At 36.8% G+C, this 26,184-nt stretch overlaps 1 protein-coding gene across 6 annotated transcripts in view; it reads right to left on the bottom strand.

Moving 5' to 3' along the window:
- CTNND2 (catenin delta 2) overlaps positions 1 to 26,184 on the bottom strand; it is a 701,753-nt gene that overhangs the window by 238,338 nt on the left and 437,231 nt on the right. For all 6 annotated transcript variants that reach the window (XM_015653580.3, XM_015653594.2, XM_015653620.2 and 3 more), the window contains one exon: positions 20,166 to 20,418. In XM_015653580.3, coding sequence (XP_015509066.1) covers positions 20,166 to 20,418 — 253 coding nt within the window. The remainder of the gene's footprint in view (positions 1 to 20,165; positions 20,419 to 26,184) is intronic.

The raw sequence follows: 26,184 nt of genomic DNA, 5'->3' as shown, positions 1-26,184 counted from the left end.
GATTTCAATACAGATCTTGCACTGTACTCTAGAACATCACAGTGTTAAGAAAAATGAGTACATTGTTTTATCATCTAAAAGCTCAGATGGCCACCAAGGAGCTGTTTTTCAAGATAAGCTCTAGCATCCCACAGGATTTCCAATTTAATAATATGAAGTCAATTATTCATCTGAAAAAGTATGGCAACACTTTTTTTCATCTCAAGTCTCGTTCATATTTTTTAATGTATGGACAGACATGAGCAGCAGTAAAAATTAGCACACTACAACTCTCATGGAAAATTTCCAATGTGCTATATAACAAATCTGTAAGTATGATATTCCCCTGCTGTATAGAAAATGTTCTCAAGAATATAACAGGAAAACAACTAAAACTGCTAGTTTAGGTTGTGGTTTGTTTTTATTTCTTTTCAAATTCAAATAAAAGTGTTCAGCCTTTTTATGTTTAGAATTTTTTTTAGCAATAATACACTACCTGCATGTCTACATTTAACCTGTGACCAAAATGAGAGGTATGTAATAGTATGTACCCAAGATGATTTTTGTGGAAGTTGGACAAGATTTCATATGCATTACAGTTGCTTTTTCACCAGATGATCCTATAATCACACATGGCTGAACAATGCAACTACAATTTGGAAGGCTACTCACTACTCATTTGTAAAAAAGATGGTATTCTTACTTCCAAACCTTTATGGAGACATAAAGCAGGTATTTAGTCATCATAAAGCCAAGCAGACACAGCTGATAATCAAATTCTGTCAAGTAATCTAGAAAACTCCAAAAACCCTACCAAACACAAAAAAATTTTAAGAAAGCACATTCAGCCAATGAAAATAAACCCCGAACAAAATACTCTAGGTCAACCCCTTATCCCACTTCTCTAAACACTATCTACACAACTACAGGATGCGTTCACCCTTTACTCTCTAGTTAAAGTTCTGCACATGAACCAGAAGTATGACTTACTACCTGTTAGAATGAATTAGGGTAATAGTACCTCAAGAAACTCGCAAGGATTTTTTTCAATCCTTTAGAAGAAAAAGGGATTAAGGGGAGTAGGTAAATATCTCTGGGCCTGAAGCAACTGCTGGCAGTACAATAAATGTGGATCACAAAATTGCATGCATGTAAAAAAAAGACTGTAGAAAAAATACCAAGAACACATGAAAGGGATCATGTAAAAAATCCGACTTCTCTCAAAGTAGTGGAAAACGAAACTACAATTTGTGTCCAAAATTAGTGTTTATAACTACCAGAAAAGCAGCATTCATGGGTAAGGCTGAAACAGGAACAAAAACTATTACAAATTAAATCACAACTGCTCCCACAAGCCAAACTGGACCAATATATGCTAGACCAGCCACTGTGATAGCCATCCTGTGACATGACACAGGCTGAGTTCTGTACTATACAGTGTAAATGAAAGATAAGGGGTGTCACATGCCTTTTTCATTCCCACTTTTCCTTCTCTGTAACTACTATCCATCACACCTTCTATTGGACTTTAAGAGATTAAGCCTGTTTCTGTGATACACACAACCACCTACACATATATCACCTCCCTTAGGACAATCTGCCTTCTGCTGAAGATGACAGTGGACAGTAAGGTAGATAAAATTTGCAGAATCAGAACCAACCCAAGCTAGAAATAATGTACTCATAAATGCTGTCACGCATTCAAATCCTGTCCTCTGGAAGTCCCAGAGACAGATATTTTTCTTTCACATCAGCAAACAGATTTTCTTAACAACCTGCGACAATTTTTGTTGTAGAATTCAGTCATTTCAGTGTATGCACAAGCTAGACAAAGTTTATGCTTACAATTCAAACTACCTTTCAGTTACAGCTGCCTCACCTACCCACTTGAGATAGAAACTGATAGCCTCATTTTTTGGAGTGCTTTGCAGTACAAGCTTGGTTCTGCACATTGTTATCAATACCCAGGCTGCCTGGCTCAGGTTCATAATATATTATTTATGCTGCATGCATAAAACTAACAGTACTGTATATACACCTTTAGAGACAAAGCATCACTTTCAATTCTAAGAGATAAATAAGGGTTCCAAACATTTATTGTGAACCAGATACTATACCTTTTGTTAGAGATAAGTTAAGACCAAGTGTCTAAGCAAAAAAGGTTAATTTTGTAAATAAAAGGAAGAAAAACATTTCACATTAATATTTCTGAAATATTTCCTTCTCTGTTTTATACTCCAGACACTCCTCTGATATTTCCTACACTCAAATTCTATTAAACAAAATCTTAATTCATGTATTTGAAAGCATAACTTTCTAACTTAGAATGCAAAGACTGAAACATAATCTTATGTCTCCTTTATTGATAAAAAGCTCAAGAAGGGTACTTTCCTTTCTGAAGGCATCTATGTGCTTCTTCAACTACATAAAAAGGAAAAGGCAAAATACAGAAAAAATTTAAATTTGTCTGAAATAATTTAGAATATTTAAACTGTTTTCTAAATTCAGAATGAAGACACAAAGACAATTCACATAAAAACACATTAGAATAACTTTAAACCAGCAAACATTCAGTAATGCCGTATTTTAGCACTTCACAGTTTCATATTATCTTCAACTTTACTAATCTCTTGGAATGAGCTCTCTGAGACCCCTCAGCCTTTTCTGTGGGGAAAGACAGACTTCATCCTTTGTTCTTGTTTTCTTGCTGAGAAAGTTACTGAGGCTATTGATATAACCTGCAAGTAACTGCAACATGAAATCACAGCTTTCAGGCCAGCCTTAATTCTGAAAATATTCATTAGCTATCCATGACAGAAGATTCTTGATCCTTGCTTCCCCCCTCATATGGCATTCCATATGGCACACCATAAATTGCACTGCTCCAGTCTAACTACATTGTTAGAGCTTGTGGAGGAGACGGGCATGGAGGAAGACAAAAAAGGCATCCTCCTCTAAGTGCCCCCAACTAGCTTGAAAACCAAGAGGATCAGCTTTTCAATTATACAATACATGTCCAGTAACTCTGACAAATTAAATTCAGGCCTGGTTTCCAGTGTTGTTTCTAGAAGTCTGATATATACAAAAAGCTCCTACCATTAACTAATTAATATATAATTTCTCAACAGCTGCTTTCTATCAACATTCAGAGCTTCTTCTACCAACTCCAACCAACATGGTTGTGCTTCTAAGACCTGTTCTTAAAAACCTCAGACACTGCCAGCTAGAAAACTGCCAAAAATGAAAATTCAAATACTAAATAATAGTATGTCATAGACCAAAACTGATATAGCCTTAGGCATACTGTGTACAGTATAGGAAGGAATAAGCCCCTCAGCATGTGTCTCTTCACCTCTGTCACCAAATATAAATTGTAATTTCCCCTATAAGTTATTCTGAATGATGAGACATTAAAGCCTTATACTTCACTGAAGCTGATGTATCACCACACTGCCTCCTCTACCCTTCCTTGCATGTAAACAAATAAGAGCTCAGCTTCACTCTCCCGGCTACTCACAACACTTTCTGTAACCATAATAAAATTCTGCTCAGAATTCTTCCTATTTCAGCAGAGAAGTTAGTAGTTTTCCCAATAGAAAAAATGGCCAGGATCCTGCTCTGTTATGAGAAAAAAAAAGGTGTGTGCATGAAACAAGGGGACAGAATTCCCATTTGCATCAGGGATCACTTTAGAGTCAAAACCCACATGCGATGAGAAGGCTACACACCCTGGCACACAGCACATCACTAGAGGTTCTAAAAATGATTTTAAGAAGAGGAGAAATAAAGGAAGAGACCAACTGCCATTCCAATGAAGTGTTATTTGACAGGATGCATGCATACTACAGTTCACAAAAACATTAAGAGAGGAAATCCTGAATGATGTCTTACACATCATACTTCAAATTTGATGGTTCAGAAGCCTAGGAGCCAGAAATGTTTCCTATGATGTAAATAAGCAGGAAGCAAATTTGCAACTAGGATTATTGCTCTTGGAGTTCACAAGCAACTCTGTTTTACTGTAGGTCTTATAAGTTTTTTTGCTTTACCCTTTGCCAAATTTAGAAGAAACACATCCATGTCAATCTTGTGACCATTTAAATTCGTACTAGTTTTATATCTGTCACTCTCCTACATATTTTTAGCTACTTGTTGAAAAATCACTCAGCTCCGTCTAGCTGAAGTGTCAGATAATAGAACAGCAGAAGAAGAAAGTATCTATTCTAAGGACTTCAGAGACTCAAGTCTTTGGTTTCGAAGTGAGGTAACACATGAAGGAGATTTTTCCCTTGACTCCTACCAGGTTTGTATTCTTGCAATGTTTCTGAGATCCCCCAGTGATAAAAAACAAAACAAAACAAGCCCACCAAAACCCCAGAAAATGTATTACTTTCCTAATTTCTTGAGGTTCCATGGAGAGCAGTCTTATGTAATAGGCTACAAAACATAAATCTCTATTAAGAACACAGAGAATCTGCTTCCTACCCAAAAGGAGGAAGCATCATCTTATCTAATGTAACATACTATCCTTTTAAATTATTTTACAGGTCCTCAGCAATTGTAATTTTGAGATAAAAAAATAAAATTAAAACACTATTCAGGGATAAATATTCTTGTAAGAATTTTAATAAAAAACTAACAAACAAACGGTACCATATCAGCCAGTAATTAAATTGCATTTGTAAACAACTTTGTTGTCTTATATGGAAAACTTATCTTTTCACAACAAAGAATTTTGTCACATATATGTGAAATATGTAATAAATACATATACTTATTCAATATGAAGATTATTATTACTCTATAATAACTAATACCCTTTAAAAGTATTAATACTCTTGAAAGTTTAGGCAATCCAGGTCTCAGTCAAACATCTTCCAGGAAGATCAACATCTCCCAGCAAGCAAATTAGGAAGCATTTTACCAAATCCTACTTATTCCTCTACCTCTTTTGAACTGGAAAGCTTCTTTCCATTATAAACTTAGTCATGAAACAAAGATAGAGAACTTCAGTCTCACAGATCGGCTCTACTGGGGGAGAAGTAGAGCCCCTTATAGCCCTAGTAAGACAACAGCCTTTCCTAGATGTACCAGCTAATATGCTCTAACCAAGTCAGAACTCTTGTCACTTTAGGATTACACTACCTTGTCACATATTTTGGTTCTTCATATAATATGCCTGCAGAGGTAATTTGGTGCAGCATGTGTCAGTCTGGTTAATCATTGAACTAGATTTGTGTTACTATCCAAGGTAAAGTATTAAGCTACAGCAACTCACTACTGTGAAACCCAAGCAATATATTATTCTTTTTTGAATACTCAGATCATTTTCATTTGTTTTTGACAAAGAACCCATATGTATACTGGTTTTGAAACTGTGGAAATATAAGAAATTATCTGCAACTTGCCTGTAATTTAAACACTGAAAATGACCATGACTGTTCCTTGAGCTGTCTGTCAGTGAAAACTATCACAAATAGCTGAAATAAAATATAATGCAGTTTCCACTTTATAATTCAGGAAGACCCAATGCATAAACAAAACTAGCTGCTGCAATTGAATTTCCATATGTAAAATTTTCACCTCCTGAGCTTGTAATTTCACAGAACAGAGAAGATACTTTGGACAGACCAACACAAAGACCATAAAGGATATGGGCAATGACTCTAACTTAAGCAGAGGACACAACTAACATGTATCTTTTCTGAAGGTGACATAAGACAGACCATGTCCTTTGAAATGAGATTTCTATGTGAAAAGTGCTGGAGACGTTGGGGTCTACATCAGGCCAAGTGCTTATCAGCATTTCATAGAATCATAGTATCACTGAGCGATTTGAGTTGGAAGACCCTTTAGATCTTCCAGTTCCACTCCCTCATGACCACAGGCTGTGGTCATCTTTCATTAGACCACATTGCTCAAAGCCCCATTCCATCCAACCTTGAACACTTTAAGGGATGGGACATCCCCAGCTTCTCCTGGCAACCTGTTCCAGTGCCTCAACACCCTCACAGTGAATAATTGCTTCCTAATATCTAAGCTAAACATACTTTCTTTTCAGTTTGATTTACACAAGGAAATTCAGCAGCAGCATGCTGTACCAATCCTACTGTTTCTTATAAACCAAAGTAATCTCACATGCCTTTGAATAAAAATCACACCCTGCTCCAATGCTCCACATCTCCACCTACACACTGTATGCTGTCAGCATACAAAAAAAAGGGAGGCAAACATGGATTATGGTTTCTACATATGCATACATACTACATATATAAATTGTATTTTTCTATATACAGAAAAACTGAAGTTTCCACAGGAGGTCTTCCACTGTACTGTCGTTGCTAAAAGTCCTGTGCTCTGCACTTCCTCTTTTCTAAATATTTCATGGCCAGCACATGCTCAAGCTAAAAGCCCTACTTAATACTACATACATAGATATATACACAAAAAATATATGTATATATAATAAGATTAGCAAATGTCATGTATGGAGTAGTAAAGAAAACAGATTTTTTTTTTCCAAGTTAGTTAACCAGACTTAACAGTTGTGCAGTTAAATTGCTACCCTATTTCAAAGATCTGGGTTTTTCATTCCAGCAATAAAGCTTTCAAAGCAATTTTGAATTTTACAAGATGATGTCATGAGATTGTTGAATATAGCTGGGTACCTTTTCCATATAGTTTTCATAGATACCCAAGGTCCTCAGAGTTCTGCCATTCACTGCACTCTTTGAAAAGCTCCTTTAACAACAAACTTGAACACATATTTGCCCACATTTTCCAAAAAAGATTTTTGCAATTTTCACATGGCATCCTTCCTACAGGCTTTCACAGTAGACCTGTCCAGAAAAAAACTATCTGTTCCTAATTCTTGGCACAACTAAACTATTTAACTGCTTTTGTTTTTAATCCTGCCTTTCTTTCTCTTGTTCTTCATCAGTCCAGCTTTTCACATCTCATTTTAAGTTGAACATGAGCTTTTTGGAACTGAATACATACAGCAAAATGAAATCACTGGACCATTTAAATGCTAGCAAAATGTGCAGAAACAGCAGCATCAATCTATATTTTTACTTTTGGTTTGCATATTAAAAGGGGATGCTGGCCAGTAATTCTCCAGGTACTTTGCACAGCCTCCATTCCAACTTGCATCTTCTCATAGGAGTTGCATCACTATAACAGGCACATATTGAGAGAGATGCATAAATTTTCACACCACTCTCCTTTTCAATGGGATCCTAGGAGAATTCAGTATTACAAAGCCTAAATTTTACATGGGTGTGGGGACAGTAAGGAAGCAAATGTTCTTTGCCAAAATGTTCTTTCCCTAAGGTAAAAGAAACAAAGGCAGAGATCATATTTTTTACAATATTACAACACTCATGTAAAAGCAGCCATCTCTCTTCCCTCTGAACTTTCTAAACATTCAGTATTTAAATTGCCAGTAAACATTAAAGCTACATTTACTCGGTTTAGCTTCTATTCTTTTTTCCTGGCTTTTATTTCAAAAGAGTATTTTTTTTTCCTGAATTTTCTAAACTAAACTAAATGCCAACATATGAAAATCCTACTTGCTGTATTAAAAGTTTGTTTGTTTTACTTTTTACCACTGAGAGTTTAAACTTTAGGTAGGTCTTAGAAGAAAAATCTAAAACACATCTCTCCGGAAGTTTAATTAAAGTTTTAAAGCAGGATGCATGACCTCCCAACCGAATCTAGAAAGATGTTGACAGTAAAAAATACTTCTCTTGTTACACTGACATTTTACCATTTGAGTGATAAGTTATTAGACAGTTATTATCCAAGAAATGTTATTTTCTTGTTTGAATCAAGCAGCTTTTGTAGTCTGAAAGTACAGAAAAAACCCCCATCTCTGAATTGCTTCTAGCTGTTGTGAACTTGTTAAAGGACTTAGCTGTTGCATATAAGAGGTACAGGGAAACTACAAGACCATTTTAGAGGAAACAGGCTGAAAATGGTCTCTCCACATATTTTGTGAACTTGACAACAGTGTTGTTTAAACATTTTCTCCCCCACATACAAAATTCACAAAGTGGAGAAAAATATACTGATAAAACTCCAGGCTCTGCTTGTACTGTGAACGAACGCTGAACTTCAAACTATCATCACCAAATTCTTGAACCTCACTAGTTTTCCCTGTAAGCTAATAAAATGTCACATGACAGTTTTATCCTCTTATCATCTTAATTTTTTTATCTGAAACCAAAACTTGCCTCTTAACCACTGACAATCGAAACTCATGGTCAATATTCCAATAGAATAGAAGTTTCTTTGAATCGTTGCACTTACTCCATTCATAGTCATGCTACAAAGTAAATGCAATTTCCTCTTTGAAAAGACTGTAGGACTTAGCTTATATTCAGTATAACTGGGAGCATCGTAAGTTTAGCTTTCCCAAGAAGCCTGCAACAGCAAGGAACTAAATCAACACCACATGCAGAGAATTGCATTTTTCAAAGTTTAAAATGTTAGAGACATGAGCTCATAAATAGTTTTTCTTTAAAACGTTTCTGAAAACTATTTTGTGCATTTAATTATCCTTCAGACTATGCTGAAATTCTCAATACAAGTGTAACAGACTACCTTCACTATTCTGCATGTCTCAGCAGTCACCTACCAGTTCTGTCATTTCTCTACCATCCATTCTATTCTTAATCACAGAGAGGCAAAATAAACAGTGCTCTGAAACTAATTTTAGTAAGATTGATACCTAGTTTTTTAGATTTTTTTTCCTAAGAAACTCTCATCTGAAGGAAAACAGCTCCATTAATTCTTCCCTTCACCCTTCCAAAACACTTTCTTTTTTTTCCTTTAAGCAATGATGTGCAGACTTTCTTTCATCTCAAGTTTTTGAGAAACAATTGAGAAGCTAATGATGCCTACTGCATTCTCTAATGCTAATTACAAAAAAAAAATTAACAAAAAGAATCCATAATACAAACACTGAAACAGAATGAAACTTAGTTATGTTTAATATTAATAAATAATAAAATCGAAACCAAAATATTGCTTTATTTTAGAAGAAAAGCAAAGAAAATATAAGTTCAGTATCAGACAGCTTTATGTTGATGAATATGAAATGAAACAGGAATAAGACTTCTGCATTCACACTGCAAGTTATTCTGAGAAGCTGTCTGCATTATTGTTATGAGGCAAATCTGGCTTAGTAATAACCCTACTGTGGATTAGGAACTATTAGGCTCAGTTTCACTTCACCCATGTGTACAACTGATATGATGACAGGCATATAGGGGATGATAAACAGGCTTCTCAATGAAAGTATTTCCACCTAGCTGAAAATTGATCAGCTTAAAGTCATAACTGGAAAGGAAAAGGTGGAGAGGTGCTCAGTGTGCATTTCTCCTGGATTTCTGTGCACACACACTTTCGAATGAGAAAATTTCATGCAGGCCATTTCCCCCTGTGAAAAGGCAGCCCCCTCCTCCGATGAAGCATAACCAAATTGCTCTAAAGTCTCTCTTATGAGACCAAAGAACTGGTCTCCCATGTTCACTGAAACAATTTATATATATAATCTTATATACTTCAAACAAAGCTTTTGTGCAGCACTTCTCTACTGTTTTGTTTCTGTGTTTTTTTTGTTTTGTTTTGTTTTGTTTTAGGAGGGGAGATTCTGGTGCGTAAATCACACAGAAGCAGTAAGGTAACAGATGGTTGCTGGAGCCATGCCACAGAAAAAGCAGCGGCTGATAGGATCTGTTATCGCTTCACAGCTGCAGATAAAACCTTGACAGTTTAGGATAAAATTTCATTTAAAAAAATGTAGCTGCTGACAAATTAAAAAAACATTCACCAGAGAAGACTGTGCAAAGAAGATGTCATTCTGCAGAGATGATTTAATGAATTTAAAAGAATTTCTAAATACATGAGAGATGAAATGCATTGCTGAAACAGGTTCTGCAATTTGGCAAACATTGGCAAACTCAGGCAAAGGACCAGGAGAAATCAAACCCCTTTCTCCCACTTTTTCCTGAGAAAGCTAACAGCAAAACATCTAAAAGATCCCTGTATGCACATTCGTGTGCAGCCAGAGCTTTACAAGACATTTGACTCTATGCATGAGCTTTCCTCATGCAAAAAAATGTCAAGCCTTTCCTAGCAAAAGGTATTGGAATCACAGAGCTATACAGAACCCTAAAAAGATGTAAAAAGGGTAAGCTCTTAAAGACCAATTTCTTGCAGTAGGAAAACAAATTCCTTTTATTTTAAGGCCATGAATCTAACTATGGTGCAAGGTAATACATACTATGTTTGTAATTACAGGATCATTTCACCAAACAACAGAGGCTGCTTCTCTCTGTGAATCTCTGGACACAAACTACAACTAAAACAGTTCAAATATTTTGTGTCCTCAGCTGCAGTAAACTTCACTGGCAGCAAGCCCCCTGTTGTGAGTGGGCCCACACATACTGCCTCTCTGCGAGCAGGGAACTCCCTGCTCACCCCCGCTTCAGATCTGTGGCTCCAGGTTCTGAACCAGAACAGGCACAGCAGCAATATCACTCAGCTAACAGAGAAGTACCAATACCTTTGAAAAACAAATACATGTAGGTTGCTCCAGGCTCACCCTTTGCCTAGCAGCTGTCTCCTAGTCAAGAAAAGGGACTACTTTTCACGCTAGCAACAAGAGCTGGAGTAAGTGAGGCTGATGGATCAGCACAGATTCTGAGAGTCACACTGAAATGTTATGCAGCCCTGGCCAACAGGAAAGTAATACAGTTGTTTTTACTAAGAAACCCTGTTACACCTGTGTTGTCCACACTCATTCCTCTCACCAACACAAACACACGCACAACCATTTGCCTTAAGCTGCAGCTATTAGGCCCAAACTAAGACTTACATTCAAGATGCTCAAATTCAGGTAGGTAGAAAGCAAAACATAGCATCAAACAGCATAAAACCGAAAAAGAGCCCTCTTCTTCAAAATGAAATCTATGAAATAAATACATCATGTCCTCACATGGAATGAAAATATTATTGAGCTAACTTCAAATTATTTCTAAAGAGTAAAAAACTATATTAAAATACTTTCCTTAAACCTGTATAGTTTTTGGTAATTTCCTAACATAAATTATTTGTTTTATCTTGGGACAAAGTTTACATAGCTCCTCCTTTCTCCACACGTGCCTTCCTTCTCCACAGTTTTACCTTTGGTATGTAGTTCTCCTTTGGGCTAAGAAAACATGTCCATTTCATTCCAGGTCTTCAGTTATCCAGATCCTTCCACTTCATTAAACAGCAAAGACAAACATGGCCTCCAAATTATTAATAGCGAATGGCAAGCTAAGCAGCAAGTGGTCAAACTGGTGCTGCAGTGGCTTAAAGAAACCAACCAACCAAAACCAACCAAGTAAAAACTCCAAATACTTCACAGTACGTCTATAGACTAGGTGTTTCCCTAGCAACAATGGCTGCAGTTTTCTATGGGATCAGTGGTATCTTTTGCTTCCTAGGAAACTGCTTGCTTAATGCTAAGAACTAAGGTGCATCTGTGAACCTCACTTGTTCATTGAGCTCCTGGGGCAGTGGAGTAGGTTGAGACAGAACAAGTGAAGGTGGTGGAGATCACCAGGGAAAGTGTGATGCACCAGAAAAATAAAGGCTGAAGGCTGGACTTCACATCAGGCTCTTATCCGAGAAGAGGGCTATGAAGATGGTGAAGGGCCTTGAGGGGAAGCTGTGTGAGGAGTGCCTGATGTCACTTGGTCTTTTCAGCCTGGAGAAAACTGAGGGGAGACCTCATTACTGTTACAACTTCCTCATGAGAGGAAAAAGAGGGGCAGACACTGATGTCTGCTCTGTGGTGACCAGTGACAGGATCCAAGGGAATTGCTTGAGTTGTATCAGGGAAGGTTTAGATTGTTATCATGAAAAGGTTCTTCACCTAGAGGTTGGGCACCGGGACAGGCTCCACAGGGACCTCCACAGGCCAGAGCACCAAGCCTGACAAGAGTTCAAGAAGCATTTGGACAATGCTCTAAGGCATATGGTGTGACTCTTGGTGCGTCCTGTGCAGGGACCATTCTACTTTGATGATCGTTATGAGCCCCATCCAATTTAGAATATTCTGTGATTTTGTCATCTTGAGTGAGCTGCCAGATGTCTATTGCCACCTAACATTTTAAATTTACATAGAGCTGAAGTTCTTAAAGACAAGCTCTTAATTCAAAAAAACTATAAAGTTCTGCTAGAAACTAATAAAAGTTGTTGACTTTCAAAATTTCCTTTCAAACATTTTAGCTCTGCTCTACACTAGAGGTATATTTTTCAGCAAGCGCTTGATGTTACTATATTGCAGAAATGTTCTGCACTCTCAATGTTAGCTCTTGTTTCCTGCTTACAAAATAGCTATGGTATATGACACTGAGGTCCAGCTTCTGAAACTAACAATCTCTGCATGGCAACTTGTCTCATGATTGAGGATGACTTTCAGTTGCTTCTTTTAATGAAAAAAATTGAGACTATGCGTCCTGATCTTTTATCACTTCTTTAAATTTTCCCCAATTCATCTTCATGTATTTCCCTCTTCTCACTCCCATCGCATTTCCCATGAAAGTAAAAGCAAGATTGTCCTTTGAACTTTAAAATACCTTAAAAATTTAACTTATTCTCAATGTCTTTGTAAACAGTAGGATCATTATTATCTATTTGGCTGATGAGATGTCCAAGAGCTACTACTGAGAAGCTTCTTATGTGGTTTATCCTGCCAGATCGTAACAGCTTACATGAGCCCAGTAAAGCCTGAAAGTATGATTCTTCTCCTTGTTTTTAATGCCTAGTTAGAAAATATACTTACATTTCCTGGCTCTCACAGTCTGTCATCACAGAAAGGCACCACACAGATTTTGCATCTGTCAAAGTTTGCAAATGAGCCACAGGATGCTGAGCAAAATGTGTGGCAAACAAAGGCAAAAACTGCACTGAAACATGTATTTGCCACTGGAAGCTCAGTAACGCCATTCAAGAACCAGAAATGAGCTATGAACAGTATGAAGTACACTGTCCACTTGCTTCTTCTTGGGTGAATGAGGCCATTAAAATACACAACAGATAAAGAAAGAAAGAGAGGGAAGGGCTTTGTTGCTGTTTTTCAAGTGGCAGACCAGCACTGGGGAGGAAGGAAGGAAGGTTAGGAATAACAGAACTTCAAAAAGGAAACATCAGTCTCATCTTCCTATAGCTATTAGAAGTGCACTTACTACACTACATGGCTCTCCTGCCAGCATCCTCCTGAACACCCTGCCTCAACCACAAGTACCGAAGGAGCCTTTTGCTTCTCTCCCTTCAGCATAATGGAAAGGAATTAGTTTCTGGTGGAGGGAGAAGATTGGAAGAGCTAAACTTGCAGCTCAAAACAAAATATAGAGTATCATCTCTCTCAAAATTATACCCTGCATACTGCTAAATAACCTAACATATAAAATGGCTACACATAAAGTCTTCTACTCTGCTCACAGGTTAGGAATTGTAAGCTCTTCTAGACATACTCATTATTCAAACTACATGGACCAGCACCATCCATGTTACTATAATATCCCAAAAGTGTGATGTTCTGTGCTCACAATAGAGCAGATTTTCTAATGATAGGATTGGATTTATTGAAAGACAGGATGGCAACATTACAGAGTGACCTCCTGCACTGTCAGTAAAATGGTACCCGTCAAAAAGGAGAAAGAGGGTAGTAAGTACTTCATGAGGTAAAAGCAGAGTCACTTCATTCCTGTAGACGACAATTCTAAATAGATTTTTCTTAAATTTTCTGGTTTTTAAGTTTAGTTTGGTTGTTTGTTTTTTGGGTGTTTTTTTACTATCAAGATTTGTCCTAGGGAAAGAAGGTTGCTAAACAACACAGGACAAATTTCAGTGAGAAAAAATAGCAAATACAGGTGGATAATTCTGTACATACTGAACTGCATTTGCTGTGCTGTGAGATGGCTCCACCTGTGCCCAACACCTCCCTAGCCATTTATAAACCACCTCAATGTATACAGTGGAAAGACAGGAACTGCTGGCTCACACTTCGATGTGCTCAAATACACACAAAAAATGTTTTACAAGTTCTGTATGTCAATTCTTTACCTTGCCATAAGTTCGCACTTGCAAAGACCAGTTAGATTTCTTTTGCCATGCTCAAGCTGGAACTAAATACTCTCTGGGAAAATCTTTTCCAGACAAGGTTTCCAGCTATGTCCCGAAATCTCAAATTAACAGACTGTAGGACAGTCTACTGATTCCATCCTTACCTCTTTTAAGGAAGCAAGATTCATCCTTAATTATCCTCATCAGGAAAGGGAAACAGATTGCTGTTTATTTTATCATAGCTGCTATACTTTTTAAAAACTAACTTGTGCACCAATTCCCACCTTCCATGTAGAACAGATCTGTATGAAGAATTGCAATGTGCTCCAGACTTGCTATTCTTGAATTGCGTGTATTTTTGTGCTTTTGTGTTTAGACTCTTCAAATTTTTTCTTCTGGGGTCAGTTTTTCATACTCCATGGAGTGCAAGTTAAATCCTGAGAGACTGTATGTTTTCTGTGTAGGGAAAGTAAACCTGGCATTTCCTTCCTGTATGAAAGGAATACTTAAACACAGACCTACAAAATGAGCACTCTCAAACACCATCTGGCTGGTTCTACCAATACAAGGAGCCTGGCCTGAGTAAATTTTAGGGGGAGAAAATAAAAATCTTAGGGTGTTCACAGGATCTAGAAAGTTGAAGCATTTGCTTCTGGAGATAAGCCTACACTGCCAAAATTTACCTTCTCCGATTCACTAAAAGTGTGTTTCCCATGGCTGCCTTACTACCACCACCTGTGGAGAAACCTTCCCCTTTACCCCTAATTTCAGATAAGGCTAAGAGGGACCTTTGAAAACAATTAAGAGAAAAGGAGAGCTGCCTATGATGCTTGTGTCACATAAAAGCAGGAAGAGTATCTGCTATCCCTGTTCTGTCTCATCCAGACTGGGGATGTGAACTTCATTCTGCTACATTTCGTAGAGAGTTAGGCCAGAAATGCACCAATGTCACCACCAATCCCTTGGGATTCTGAACACCCCAGCCCATATCTCAGGTCTGATAACTGCAGCACCGCATAGTGCTGCCACCAGCTGTACCATAGTCATAGCAAGGCCTTCTCTATTCCACCAGGAGTTTCCTTCTGAAGGTGACAACCCTTTTCAAAGAACCTACCAGAAACATTCCCACCAAGACTGCTAACATCTGACCCGTGCAGGATTATACTGTTGTTTTCTTACCTCTTTAGAGTCTCGGAGTGTCTGGCTGCTATTCAGACTTACAGTAGACTAACACTATTAAAACCAAGACAATCCTTGTAATGAAGTGAGATTAAATATTTGTAGAAGATTCCTGCAGAAACATTTAACAGGCTATGCTCCAAACTCTGTGTGCTAATCTCATAAGCAGTTTTACAGGAGTACAGAAATTAAACTAGAGCTATTTTACTTCTATAATTTTTCCTACAGAAAAAGAATGCTCTCTAGCTTGTATTTTGCAAATGAAATATATTTCTGAGGAAAAAAAAAAATAAGATAAAAAAGATGAGTTTTGAAACTTAGAGTTCACACGAAGTATTCTGACCTAATTTATATCCTGTCATAAGTGAAAAGAAAGCCAGTTTAAAAGTTTAGAAGATAGACAGCACTGTTGTTTTCTGTTTAGGAGGAAATTAATATCAGTAGAGGTAATGAAAGGAGAAGTTGCCTCAGAAAACGCAAAACCAAGCAGAAATGTTTCAGGGTATTACAGTTATATCACGCAATAACTGAAAAACTCCTGTCTCCATGCTGACTTAAACCCAGACAGCTCTAAAGGTGAGAACTACTACAATTTAACTAGGTTTAATTTCTTTTTTTCTTGTGAAGTTGCAACATGATTCTTTAATGATATTGCCTTTTTCTTTTTAAACAAGAGCCCAATCATTACTGCAGTCTGTTCTACAAAGAATATGTTTGCTTACAGTTTAATTCACCAAATTATCCCACTTTTTCTGAATAAATAGTTCTAAAGGTTCTGAAAAACATGAAAAGCGAAGCCATCATAGAAAGTTTTAAGTGCAGATCAATATAATTCAAGGCAATATGAAAATGAACAGTGGCTGTGAAAATCACTTTGGTAGCCATGGTGGACTGCATTCCACATAATTCTTGCTGTTACCTCAACTTCTTGCCAGCATCTTTTCAGGAGATGATCTGTGTATACATGTGTAAATAAAAACAAATGCCAGGTCACACAGCAATGGACACATGACTTGACTGGACACATCAAATCACAGTTTGAGTTCATAAACCAGCAAAAATACTGCAACCACAAAATCTCATTGGTATGTATTTAAATGGAGAACATAAAAATGTTCTATTTTTTCATCTGTTGTGTAGCAAGTGTAACTTAGCAGCAGTGGTACATGTACATGGTTTCTTACTAGGTTAAAACTTAAAAAATTTAAGTAATTTATATACATTTGACAAGTTTGGATTTTGGAATAAAATCTGGAAGGCACACATGGACAACTGGATCCCAACATTTTTATTTCTAGGATTCCCCAGCTCTCCTAAAATTTAGAAACAGACAAAATAAAAATGAAAATAATAATAAAATAATAATAGTAATAATAAGTACACAAAACCCACAGATAATTTATTGGTACGAAGAGACAGATTAATCTTCCTTCCTGAAAGTAGGCTGGAAAATATCATATTAACATGTATTTCTGATAGTTTAAAATACTCAAGACTTCTCCCATTCACAGTTCAGAAAAAACCAAATAATTATAAAATAAATATTGTGTTCTTTCCCTCCTTATATCACATCTTCATATAGCATATTATGACATGAAACAGTTGATATCACAGCCCTACTGCATATTTATTTTCCTTTTTTTTATATGAAGTAAACATAAAAGAATGCTCTGGAAAATTGGTTTGTAATGATATGAACTTTTCCACTTCCTATATGCAGAACTTAAGTATTATTTCTGACAGTGATACGGAACTTATTTCATTTTTAAACAACAAAGCCTCATTCTCCAACAGTATAAATATGTAAAGTTTTTACTACCTGTTTATGAGCTCCTATGAGCTAACAGTCTACCTGCATAAATTAAAATTATTCCCTGCCACAAACTTGACTGTAAACATCTTAATCACCTTTTTCTAAAAAAAAAGTTTTTGTCTTAAACTTTAAGTGAATGAACACTGAACTGCATTTTATGACAGCTGGATGATGCAGAATAGATGTTGAGCTAAAATTTAATTTGCCAAATATCAGCTCAGAACACGTATTTAAAATTAGGAATATCAGTAAGACAAACTACATGGTGAAAACAATATAAAAAATTGTAAATTACACCAGTGTCTGCCAACAATTTTTCTGGACCTCCAGACAGAAATTCTGTCTGAACTGAAGATTACAGAAAATTATGTTCAATTTTAGTAATGCTAATTGCTTGTTAGGGTGAGTACAATCTCTTCTGGATATCTACTTTTTCATCTTGAGCTGAATGCCACATAGGAAATACTATCAACAGCCTGCAAATAGTATGTTTTTGTCTTGCAGATTTTCCTCTGCCACTGAGCATTTTTTTGGACCTCTGGTTGGACAGGTAAGTTTGGTGTCTGAAAATGATGCCTACTGCTGCCCTCTACAATTTGTCACAGTTACAGAACACTCCAACCAACCAGCCAATAAAAGCAGCAACACAGCTGTAAGGACACTTGTGACTTCTCAGATGACAAAGTGAAGCTGCTGACCAACCTATGTACTTTTTTCTTGCTGTATAAGATATAGCTGGTAACCCATCAGGGCTTAACAGCAAGACTTAACACAGCCACTGTAAGCCTGTATTGCATTTGGGTCGTTTTCCTTTTCCTGGTTGTATCTCCCACATGCTATCCTATGTAATTTCTATCCTTCCATATTACTTTTTGAAGTAGCTGGAAAGTCTTTAATTTTATCACTTCCACACTTGTAATATATTGGCATTTTTGTAATCTATTAAAATAAATCAACACATTAAAAGCATTCTGTTTGCTTTCATTACTTTTCTCTAAACTCCTTTCAAATGTTCAATGTCTTTCCAATAGCTCAATGAACAGCAACTGCTGCAGGCCACAGACAATTTCACAAGTCAGTCTGCCTCAGTGGAGTATGCCTTCTGGGGACTAGGGCATAGCATAATCAAGTGTCTTTCTGACATTTATCAGAACTATTCAAACCAACATGTAAAGGCAGAAATACTAATATATACCACACACAGCCTATGGATCAAATGAATAAAATTAAGAGTAATGCAAACCTATTTACAAAAGTTTAATACAAATTTCCAATCTATCTAATAGTAATCAGTAATAATATTTAATGACCCTCTCTAAAGGGTTTATGAAGTTCATTTTATACCTAGATGTCTGCTCGCTCCTATTTTACCTACAGAAATCAATACTCATGAATGTACAAATGGTACCACAAGACAAGCGAGAACTAAAAAAGAAGCAAATGAAAAATACTAGCACATATCCTATACCTTAACTGGCTAACAGCTGCAAAGTGATAGCAAAGGAATTGAACAGAAATAACCTTTTCTTATAAAGATATTATGTCTAAGACCTGTAGAGATACCTTAAATATGTCTTTCCTGTTTAAATGTCTTTTCCTGTATAAACAGGAATTGCATTAAGAATTGCATTTTTAACACCACCACGCTTCTCCTAAGAACATTTCATATAGAATACAGTAATTTCCCCTCCTAATCAAAGTTTATTTAACTTTCAACGTAACACAATTACAGAGCAAAGCTCTTTTTTCTACATGGGCTCTTATTTTATGGAATGGAAATATAACACCACCATTTCAAAGAAACACTTTTCCCCTCTTGTTACTAATGTTTGCTTTGGGGCAGGGGGAAGAAGGGGGGCACTTAAATTTGTATTCTTTTCAAATTTCCACAGTTAAAACAAAGTGGGGGGGGATGAAGGTTGAAGACAGGAGTGTTGTCAACAAGTAAAACCCTGCAAGCAGTGATGTTTCTGATGTGCTGTAAAATATCTGCTGTTCAGTTCCTGGGTGGAGAGAGAGAAAGAACTGCTATAATGCTAAACAAGTAAAGAATCAGTTTATGTTTTTTGGGTTTTCTAATTTTGGGAAAGAAGTCTTTTCAAATCGTTACTTAAAAACTTCCAGCATTTTTGTTGCAGGCAAATTTTTGGATTCTCCTATCATAAAACTACACATTACAACAAACAAACAAATAAATAAATAAATCACACCATCTGCCAAAGAAAAACTTAGGATAAACTAACACTTTCAGAAAGTTTAAACTCAAGTTACCAAAGAGAATTGCTTTCTTTTCTTTCAGAAAACTGAACAAAATCACAAAGTGCATTGAGGATTCCAGCTAGCATTTCTGCTGCTGTTATCATGGAAGTATATTTCATGGAATAATTTCTCAGAAAATTCTCTCTTTAATCTAAGTGCTTGTTTGGGCTGTAAAGGTTCCTCCTTGCACCTTCTCTAAGCAGATGAGGATGGTCACTAGCAAAATAAAAAATTGTGGTAAATATTTGAAGAGCATGCACAGCAATACCATTTCTGCAAAGCTGTAATCATACATTCTTTTACCACATACTGGCATTGGAAGCCTGTGCAACACATGGGATGAAACATAACCCTGGTTACATGTTGCTTTTACATTGCTCAGTCTCATTGCACAACACTGAAATATCCTCTTCTGCAGCATATATAAACATTACATGTAGACAAACCAAGAACTGCAACAACTCCTGCCCAAGAAACAACCTGAAAATTCAATTCACAACTGCTACAGAGTCAACAGTCACTCCACTCCTCCCATTTCCAGAGGAAATTACTTTTATTAAGCTTTTGAGGGGTGGCACTACTGAAAGCAGGCTAAACACACATTCAAGACCACACCTATCATTTCATCGCACAGAACAGTTCATGAGAGCTTTCCAAGGTGAAGCATTAGGACAATGCTGTCATGCAAACAGTCTTTTGTGTACCACCACAGGTGTCTTTTTCATATTCAACAGCAGAAACACGCAAAGCAAACTGCAATTACAAACCTCAGCACGAGCAAGAAATAAAAGACAATGAAGAAGATTTTACCCACCTGGGATCTTTCTGAATGCTATCAATGGAAGGCGACCTAGCCAAGGTCCCTTCGGGTGGGATGGCTGGCCCAGATTTGCTGTATGGTGATTCAACAGAAGGACAATACTGCAGCTGTCGGTAGGGGTCTGCGTAATTGGAGGCTGGGCCGGCCGCATAGCTGGCCCTCTGGAAGGTCGCGGTTGCGTTCTGTGTGCCGTGTTGACTGCCTGTGCGCTGTAAGGGTACGGAGTCGACACCAGGGGAAGATGGGGCTACGACAGGAAAGTAGGGACAAAGTAAAAAATTGAGGACCTGTTCACAGAAATGGTTAACCAGGTCTAGGCAGAGGAAAAAAATAACACACACATATAAAAGGAGGGTTCGAAAAGAATGAGAAAAAAACAAACAAAAAGAAACAAGCAATATTGTCATTTTCCAAACCTTAGAAGGAAATAACCATCAAACAAATCTCTAAATCATATGCCAGTGCTGCACTAGAAGACCTTAACACCAACTATATATTGGTGAATTGATAGAATAGATTAGAGAAGTATTTTCACCTAGGGTTCTAACTGCACTAACCCAAAATAAAGTGCAGAAGCAGCATGGGAATATTCAAGCTAAGGTTCACAACCACCACTGAATGAGGCTTTTGCAGTCCTTACAGGGGTAGAAGTCAGTCAGATGCAACAACAGAAAGAGGATCAAAGCAGGCTCAAGAGTCCCAACTGAGAAAGACAGCTCTACAGCAGAAGAAATACCCAGCCAGCCCAGATCTGTAGCCCTCATATCCATAAAGCACGTAAAACCAGACACTTCCTACTGAGAATCACTACATATGTTTTGTTCACCCATCTCCTGTGAATCCATCTTAAATTAAGACTTAGGAGAGTGTTATAGCTAACTCAGTCTGAAAAACAGCTAAGTACAAGGTGACCAAGTAGATGTCTTAATGCACACCAGCAGTGGCTGCACTCATACACCACAGCTCAAGATTAATGCATTACCAGTTCTGAGCAGCTTAACCAATAGCTTTAAACTGACTTAATGCTTTTGAAACTCAAAAATCTTATTAATCTCTCTTGTAGCCCATTATCTTTCTGTTACAGCACTGGGTAGTGGAGATCCAATCCACTGGATTAAACACCCAGTATTTTTGAACCAAAGTCCAGTTAATGGCAAATGGATTATCAATGTAAGGGCAAGAGGATGAATACCCACACAATCTTTGGCCTGGAGACAGATATAAATTAAATGCTGGCTCTGCTCAGAAGAAAATTTGGACTGTTTAAAGTAGCACATGGTGGTTGCCATTTCCTCCTGTCCCAAGACAACAAGAATACTTTTGCCAAAAAGAGTGGCCTCAGTTCAGGGCTATTTTTAGCTGGGTTAAATTCATATGCTAAACTGCAGACAAAACCACATACTGAAGAGACAGGTTTTTATAACATATTTCTCAATCAATTCTCATTGGCATGCACATTTAAAAATAAATATTTAATGCACTATAGGTCCATGAAAGGGATTTTATGCATTTTATCTCAAAGCATCAGCAAATTAAATAGAGTGAGCTTTAAACACATTTACCATGGTTTTCGTACTTGTCAAAATTACAACACCTGAAAATTTTAAGTTCATATTGTATTTTTGACTTTTTAATTTTTTTTCTTATGGTTGTTAATGATTTAATTTTACAGTAGCAAGTATCATAACTTTATTACAAACATCAGAAAGTGGATCACCCATTTATCTGTTATCCCATCCCTGGAAGTGCTCGTGGTCAGGTTGGATGGAGTTCGAGCAACCTGATCTAGTTGAAAGGGTTCCTGCTCACTGCAAGGGGCTGAAACTGGATGACCCTAAAGGTCCCTCCCAACCCAAACCAGTCTATGATTCTACAATCACATTTTATCACATATATACAACATTCTACATTTACTGTTTTGGTTTAATTACTAGTGTGTGTATATATATATATACACACCTCCTTTAGAAATGAGTAGTTAAGACACATAGATGTTTTCATAAAACTGCATCAGTTCAAATACATTAACAGTATCAACATATTTATACATCCCATGCACTAATACTGCTAAATTCAGTGTTAGAAAGAAAGACAAACATCACATTTTAACAGAAAATAGAGTTCAAAACCAAAAGCAGGTTCCTTGTGAGAAAAAGAATAATAAAACAAGTTAGAGAAAATACTAGAAAAGTTTTCAAGTGACAAAGAGAAAATGTAATTGTGTACTGACATAGCATACTCTTAAGCACTGTCATTCCACAGAAGATGCTACTACCTTTTGACAAATTATACGGGGAACTGCAAAAAAACTCTGCAACACCAATACTGCTGAACTTCATTGTAATTTTGATTGCTTTGCAAAATATTCCACTGTGTTTCCTTCATCTTCTTTGCAAGACAGTTCAATGGAAATCATGTTTGTTTTTAAATTATTTGAAAAGTTTTCTTTCTATTTTCTCTTTCGTCTTGTTATTAAAATAGGTATTTATATGAACTGAAACTGGCTGTCATTCTAATACCTACAAGCTTCTCAAGTCACTGATTTATTTCTCAAATTACCTTCCTAGCAGACTGTTACTTCCTTTTGAATTTTATCACAATGAACATAGAGATGCCATGTTCAGAATATGAGAATGAGACAAATCTATGACTTAAACATTCACAGTTGTGTTTATGTGGACAGTGTTACCCAAATCAATTAAAAGATAAACAAAAAACCCAAAGAACTAACACTTTAGAAGAACTTCTACATCTAACTTGACTACATCCACTGTCATTGACTGTAAAAGGGTTATGCTTTAGCAGACATTTTTACAAAAACAAGTGCATGTAAAACTGAAGCAAAGTCGTCTTCTACCAATACACTTCCCTTGCTTAAACAAATCCCTTTGGCAGACAAACCTACCGACTGAACCGTGGCTCTTTCAGGCTATGGCAAACTATTGAGATCTCCCTTCTATTTAGCTAGTCCAACAGCAAAGCCAGTGATTATGTCTCATGAAACAAATTCAGAAGTCAATTTCCTCACCTAACATAGTAAATCTTGTCTGAGCACAGGGCATCTGAAGGCACATACCTGGACTGAACCAGAAAGCATTCACATGCTAGGTACATTTGCAGATGGTCATGCAACTTTTTAACCTATTACTCAGTTGAAGACACTTAGCCCTTTCTGTAACTTCTGCATTTCACTGTCCACCCAAGCCAGCTACACTTTGATCAGAACCAAGTCAGTTTCAGTGACATGACAAGGATAGGGGGTTTGCCCCAGCAAGGGAAGAGAGGGACAAGAAGGAATTGCAACAGTACCGTTTCTGGAGAAATGGGCTGTTTTTCCCTCTCCCACCAGCCTGAGATCTGGCCTGGTTGAAGCAGAATCACAGTCAAGTCAAGTTTCCCTGGGTCTACCGCTGACCCTATTCTGCCTCTACATAAAGGTAAAACCAAAAGACATAACCACACTGTGAAGAAGCAGGTTTAGTCTTGTGAATCTTGAAGGTAAAGGTGTCCACAAAATCAGACCTTCATCTGGTCTTCCAAAGTCCCAAAAGTCCCAAGGAGATCAAGATTAAAATCAAATAAGCAGAAGGACTCAAAACCTTATTTATCCTCTGTGTCTTACCTAAGTGACCACCCATGAAAACACTCCTTTCAATAGTGACTGCTCTCCTCACTTTAAGAACTTACTAGGAAATTCAGTGGATTCTGAATGTCAGGTAAGTTTCTGAAGCTCTGCTTGCTCCTTTTGCACCTATCTGCCTCCCTACAGCTCCTCCTTCCTGGGACTGCTCAGCACAGCGGCTTTGCAAAGACACAAGGAAAGGGTGACTGACACCTGACCTTCCCTACCAAGTGCCTCACTCCAGACACACGAGAGGGGCTTACATGGTCTGTGACCCGCAGCTAAGGCCAGCTCATGCTGGAGGGAGAGCCATAGCACACCCTCTCTGCAGAAGCCAGTAAAGACCCAGTACAAAAAACAACATGCTCAGTTGTAGGCCAGTAAATCCCTATATATTATCAATATTTTAAACTTCAGTGTAAGAACAGTCCTTGAAAAGGAGAATTTTAATTTTGGGTTGAAAGAAGTGTTTCACTGAGAATTTCTGAAATGAGAATTTTCCAAGTGTGCATTTCACACTGTGCAAATCAAGAACTACAGTCTCAGTGATCTCAGTTTGTCCCCTAAACATTTAAGATCTTGCTTAAATCTGTCATGTCATTAATACCTAATAGATACTGTATCATCTCAGCCCCTCACTACTACAACCAAAATCACACACCCAGCAAATAGAGTATCTGGGGTACCACACAGACCTGTAGTATGTTCTTACAAATGTTTGTCAAAGAGAAAGGAAAATAGATAAAATTAAAACTCTCCAAAGACCTGATATGTGCCCTGATTATGGTTCTCTTGATTGCAAAAATAGCATACAGAAAACCAGTCTTTATAATTTTCTTTGGCTTCTACATAATATTAACAAAGATATCACAACTTTTATATTAATGCTGATAATTTTGGTTTATCATTAAATACGCTCATAATGTGATACTCAGAAGCTGACTTTCAGTTTTTGAATGTCCTTTCCACAGCTGTGGCAGATGTTCGAAATCACTATAAAAATGTAAAAATCAAGAACGCCTTGATCTAGGCAGGGATACTATTGCACCATACCTGAGTATCTTAGGGAGTTTGCATATGAACTGCTAAAAATTTCAGACTTTCTGGAGGACATTTTGCCCAGTTAATATTAGAAAGATCAGACCTTCAGAAATTATAAACTCATTAATGAGAATTATCTTGCTACACCTGCTTGCTGAAAATTACCTCACTGATGCTACTGTTTGATTTGCAGGTATTACTTTGTAAAATTTTCCTCTTATTATTTGATATTAGACATTCAGTTCCTGTGCTAATCTTCTCCTAGTTTCTTTCATGGAGATTTCAAAATTATTTTCTTTGTTTTCTCCTTTTATTTTTTTTCTTTGCTGATTTGCACTTGTAGTTGATTTATACTCTCTCATGAAAGTTGCAAATTGGATCCCAGTGAGATATTTTTTCAGTACAAAGTATGTCCACCATCCCTCCATGAGTTCATAAATTATATAAATTAAGTGCATTCTGTTGGTACCAAATTTATAGAAATATTTATAAAGCAGATACTTTTCCCACCTATAATACATCTTAAAAGTAACACAATACATTCTCTGTCAATTAGAAAAAAACTCATCAAGCTTGGGACATACAAACACTTTAACTCAAAATGCTGAAATGAGTGTTTTAAAGCACATACCAGGCTTTTTGCAATAGCAGTTTAAGAAAAGAGATGTTAATCAAGCTAGTAGTGAATTTGCAATCCAAAGGAGCAAGCACAAACAGTCAATTTTAATACTGTTCAAGATACATGGTGTTACATATATTATTATTAATAATAATAATAATAATATAAATTGCTTAGTGTTACTTTTAGAAGCACTTTTCCACGTGGGAAGTATAAAATTTTAGAGAAATACATGGTTAAGGGAGACTGAAAATATTCACTGAAAGAGGGGGAAAAAATCCTCCCCATAATTAATATTAGCAACTATCTTTAATTCTGTTAAGATTTTATGAAAACACTATCATATCCTCTGCTCAAAGTACACATGCACAAGAAATTTTGTACTTCAGACTGGCAAAGTGAGAACAAAACAAAAAAAAAAGCAAACACTACAGGATTTCAAGATACAAGTCTTCAATTTAGATTTAAAATATTTAGGACCTTCTGCAAATACCAATACCAGAAGTTCTGTGGAGGCTGACAACTTTGCTATGTGACTTCTCATACTCAAACCAGAAAAAACACCGTCAAAATACAGTTTTCTGTTTTTCTTGTTTTCCATTTGCTCCTTTCCCACTTTTCTGCACTCTTTATTTTGTCCTATTTGGTTTTTCTTGCAATCAATATTCCAGTCTCCCAATTCTCAGCCAGAGACTAATGAAAAGGACTTTTTAGCAAATCTTCCTTTGCAT

The sequence above is a fragment of the Parus major genome, chromosome 2, assembly GCF_001522545.3.
Source record: "Parus major isolate Abel chromosome 2, Parus_major1.1, whole genome shotgun sequence".
In the NCBI taxonomy this organism is placed as follows: Eukaryota; Metazoa; Chordata; class Aves; order Passeriformes; family Paridae; genus Parus; species Parus major.
This window is presented reverse-complemented; position numbering and strand designations above follow the sequence as displayed.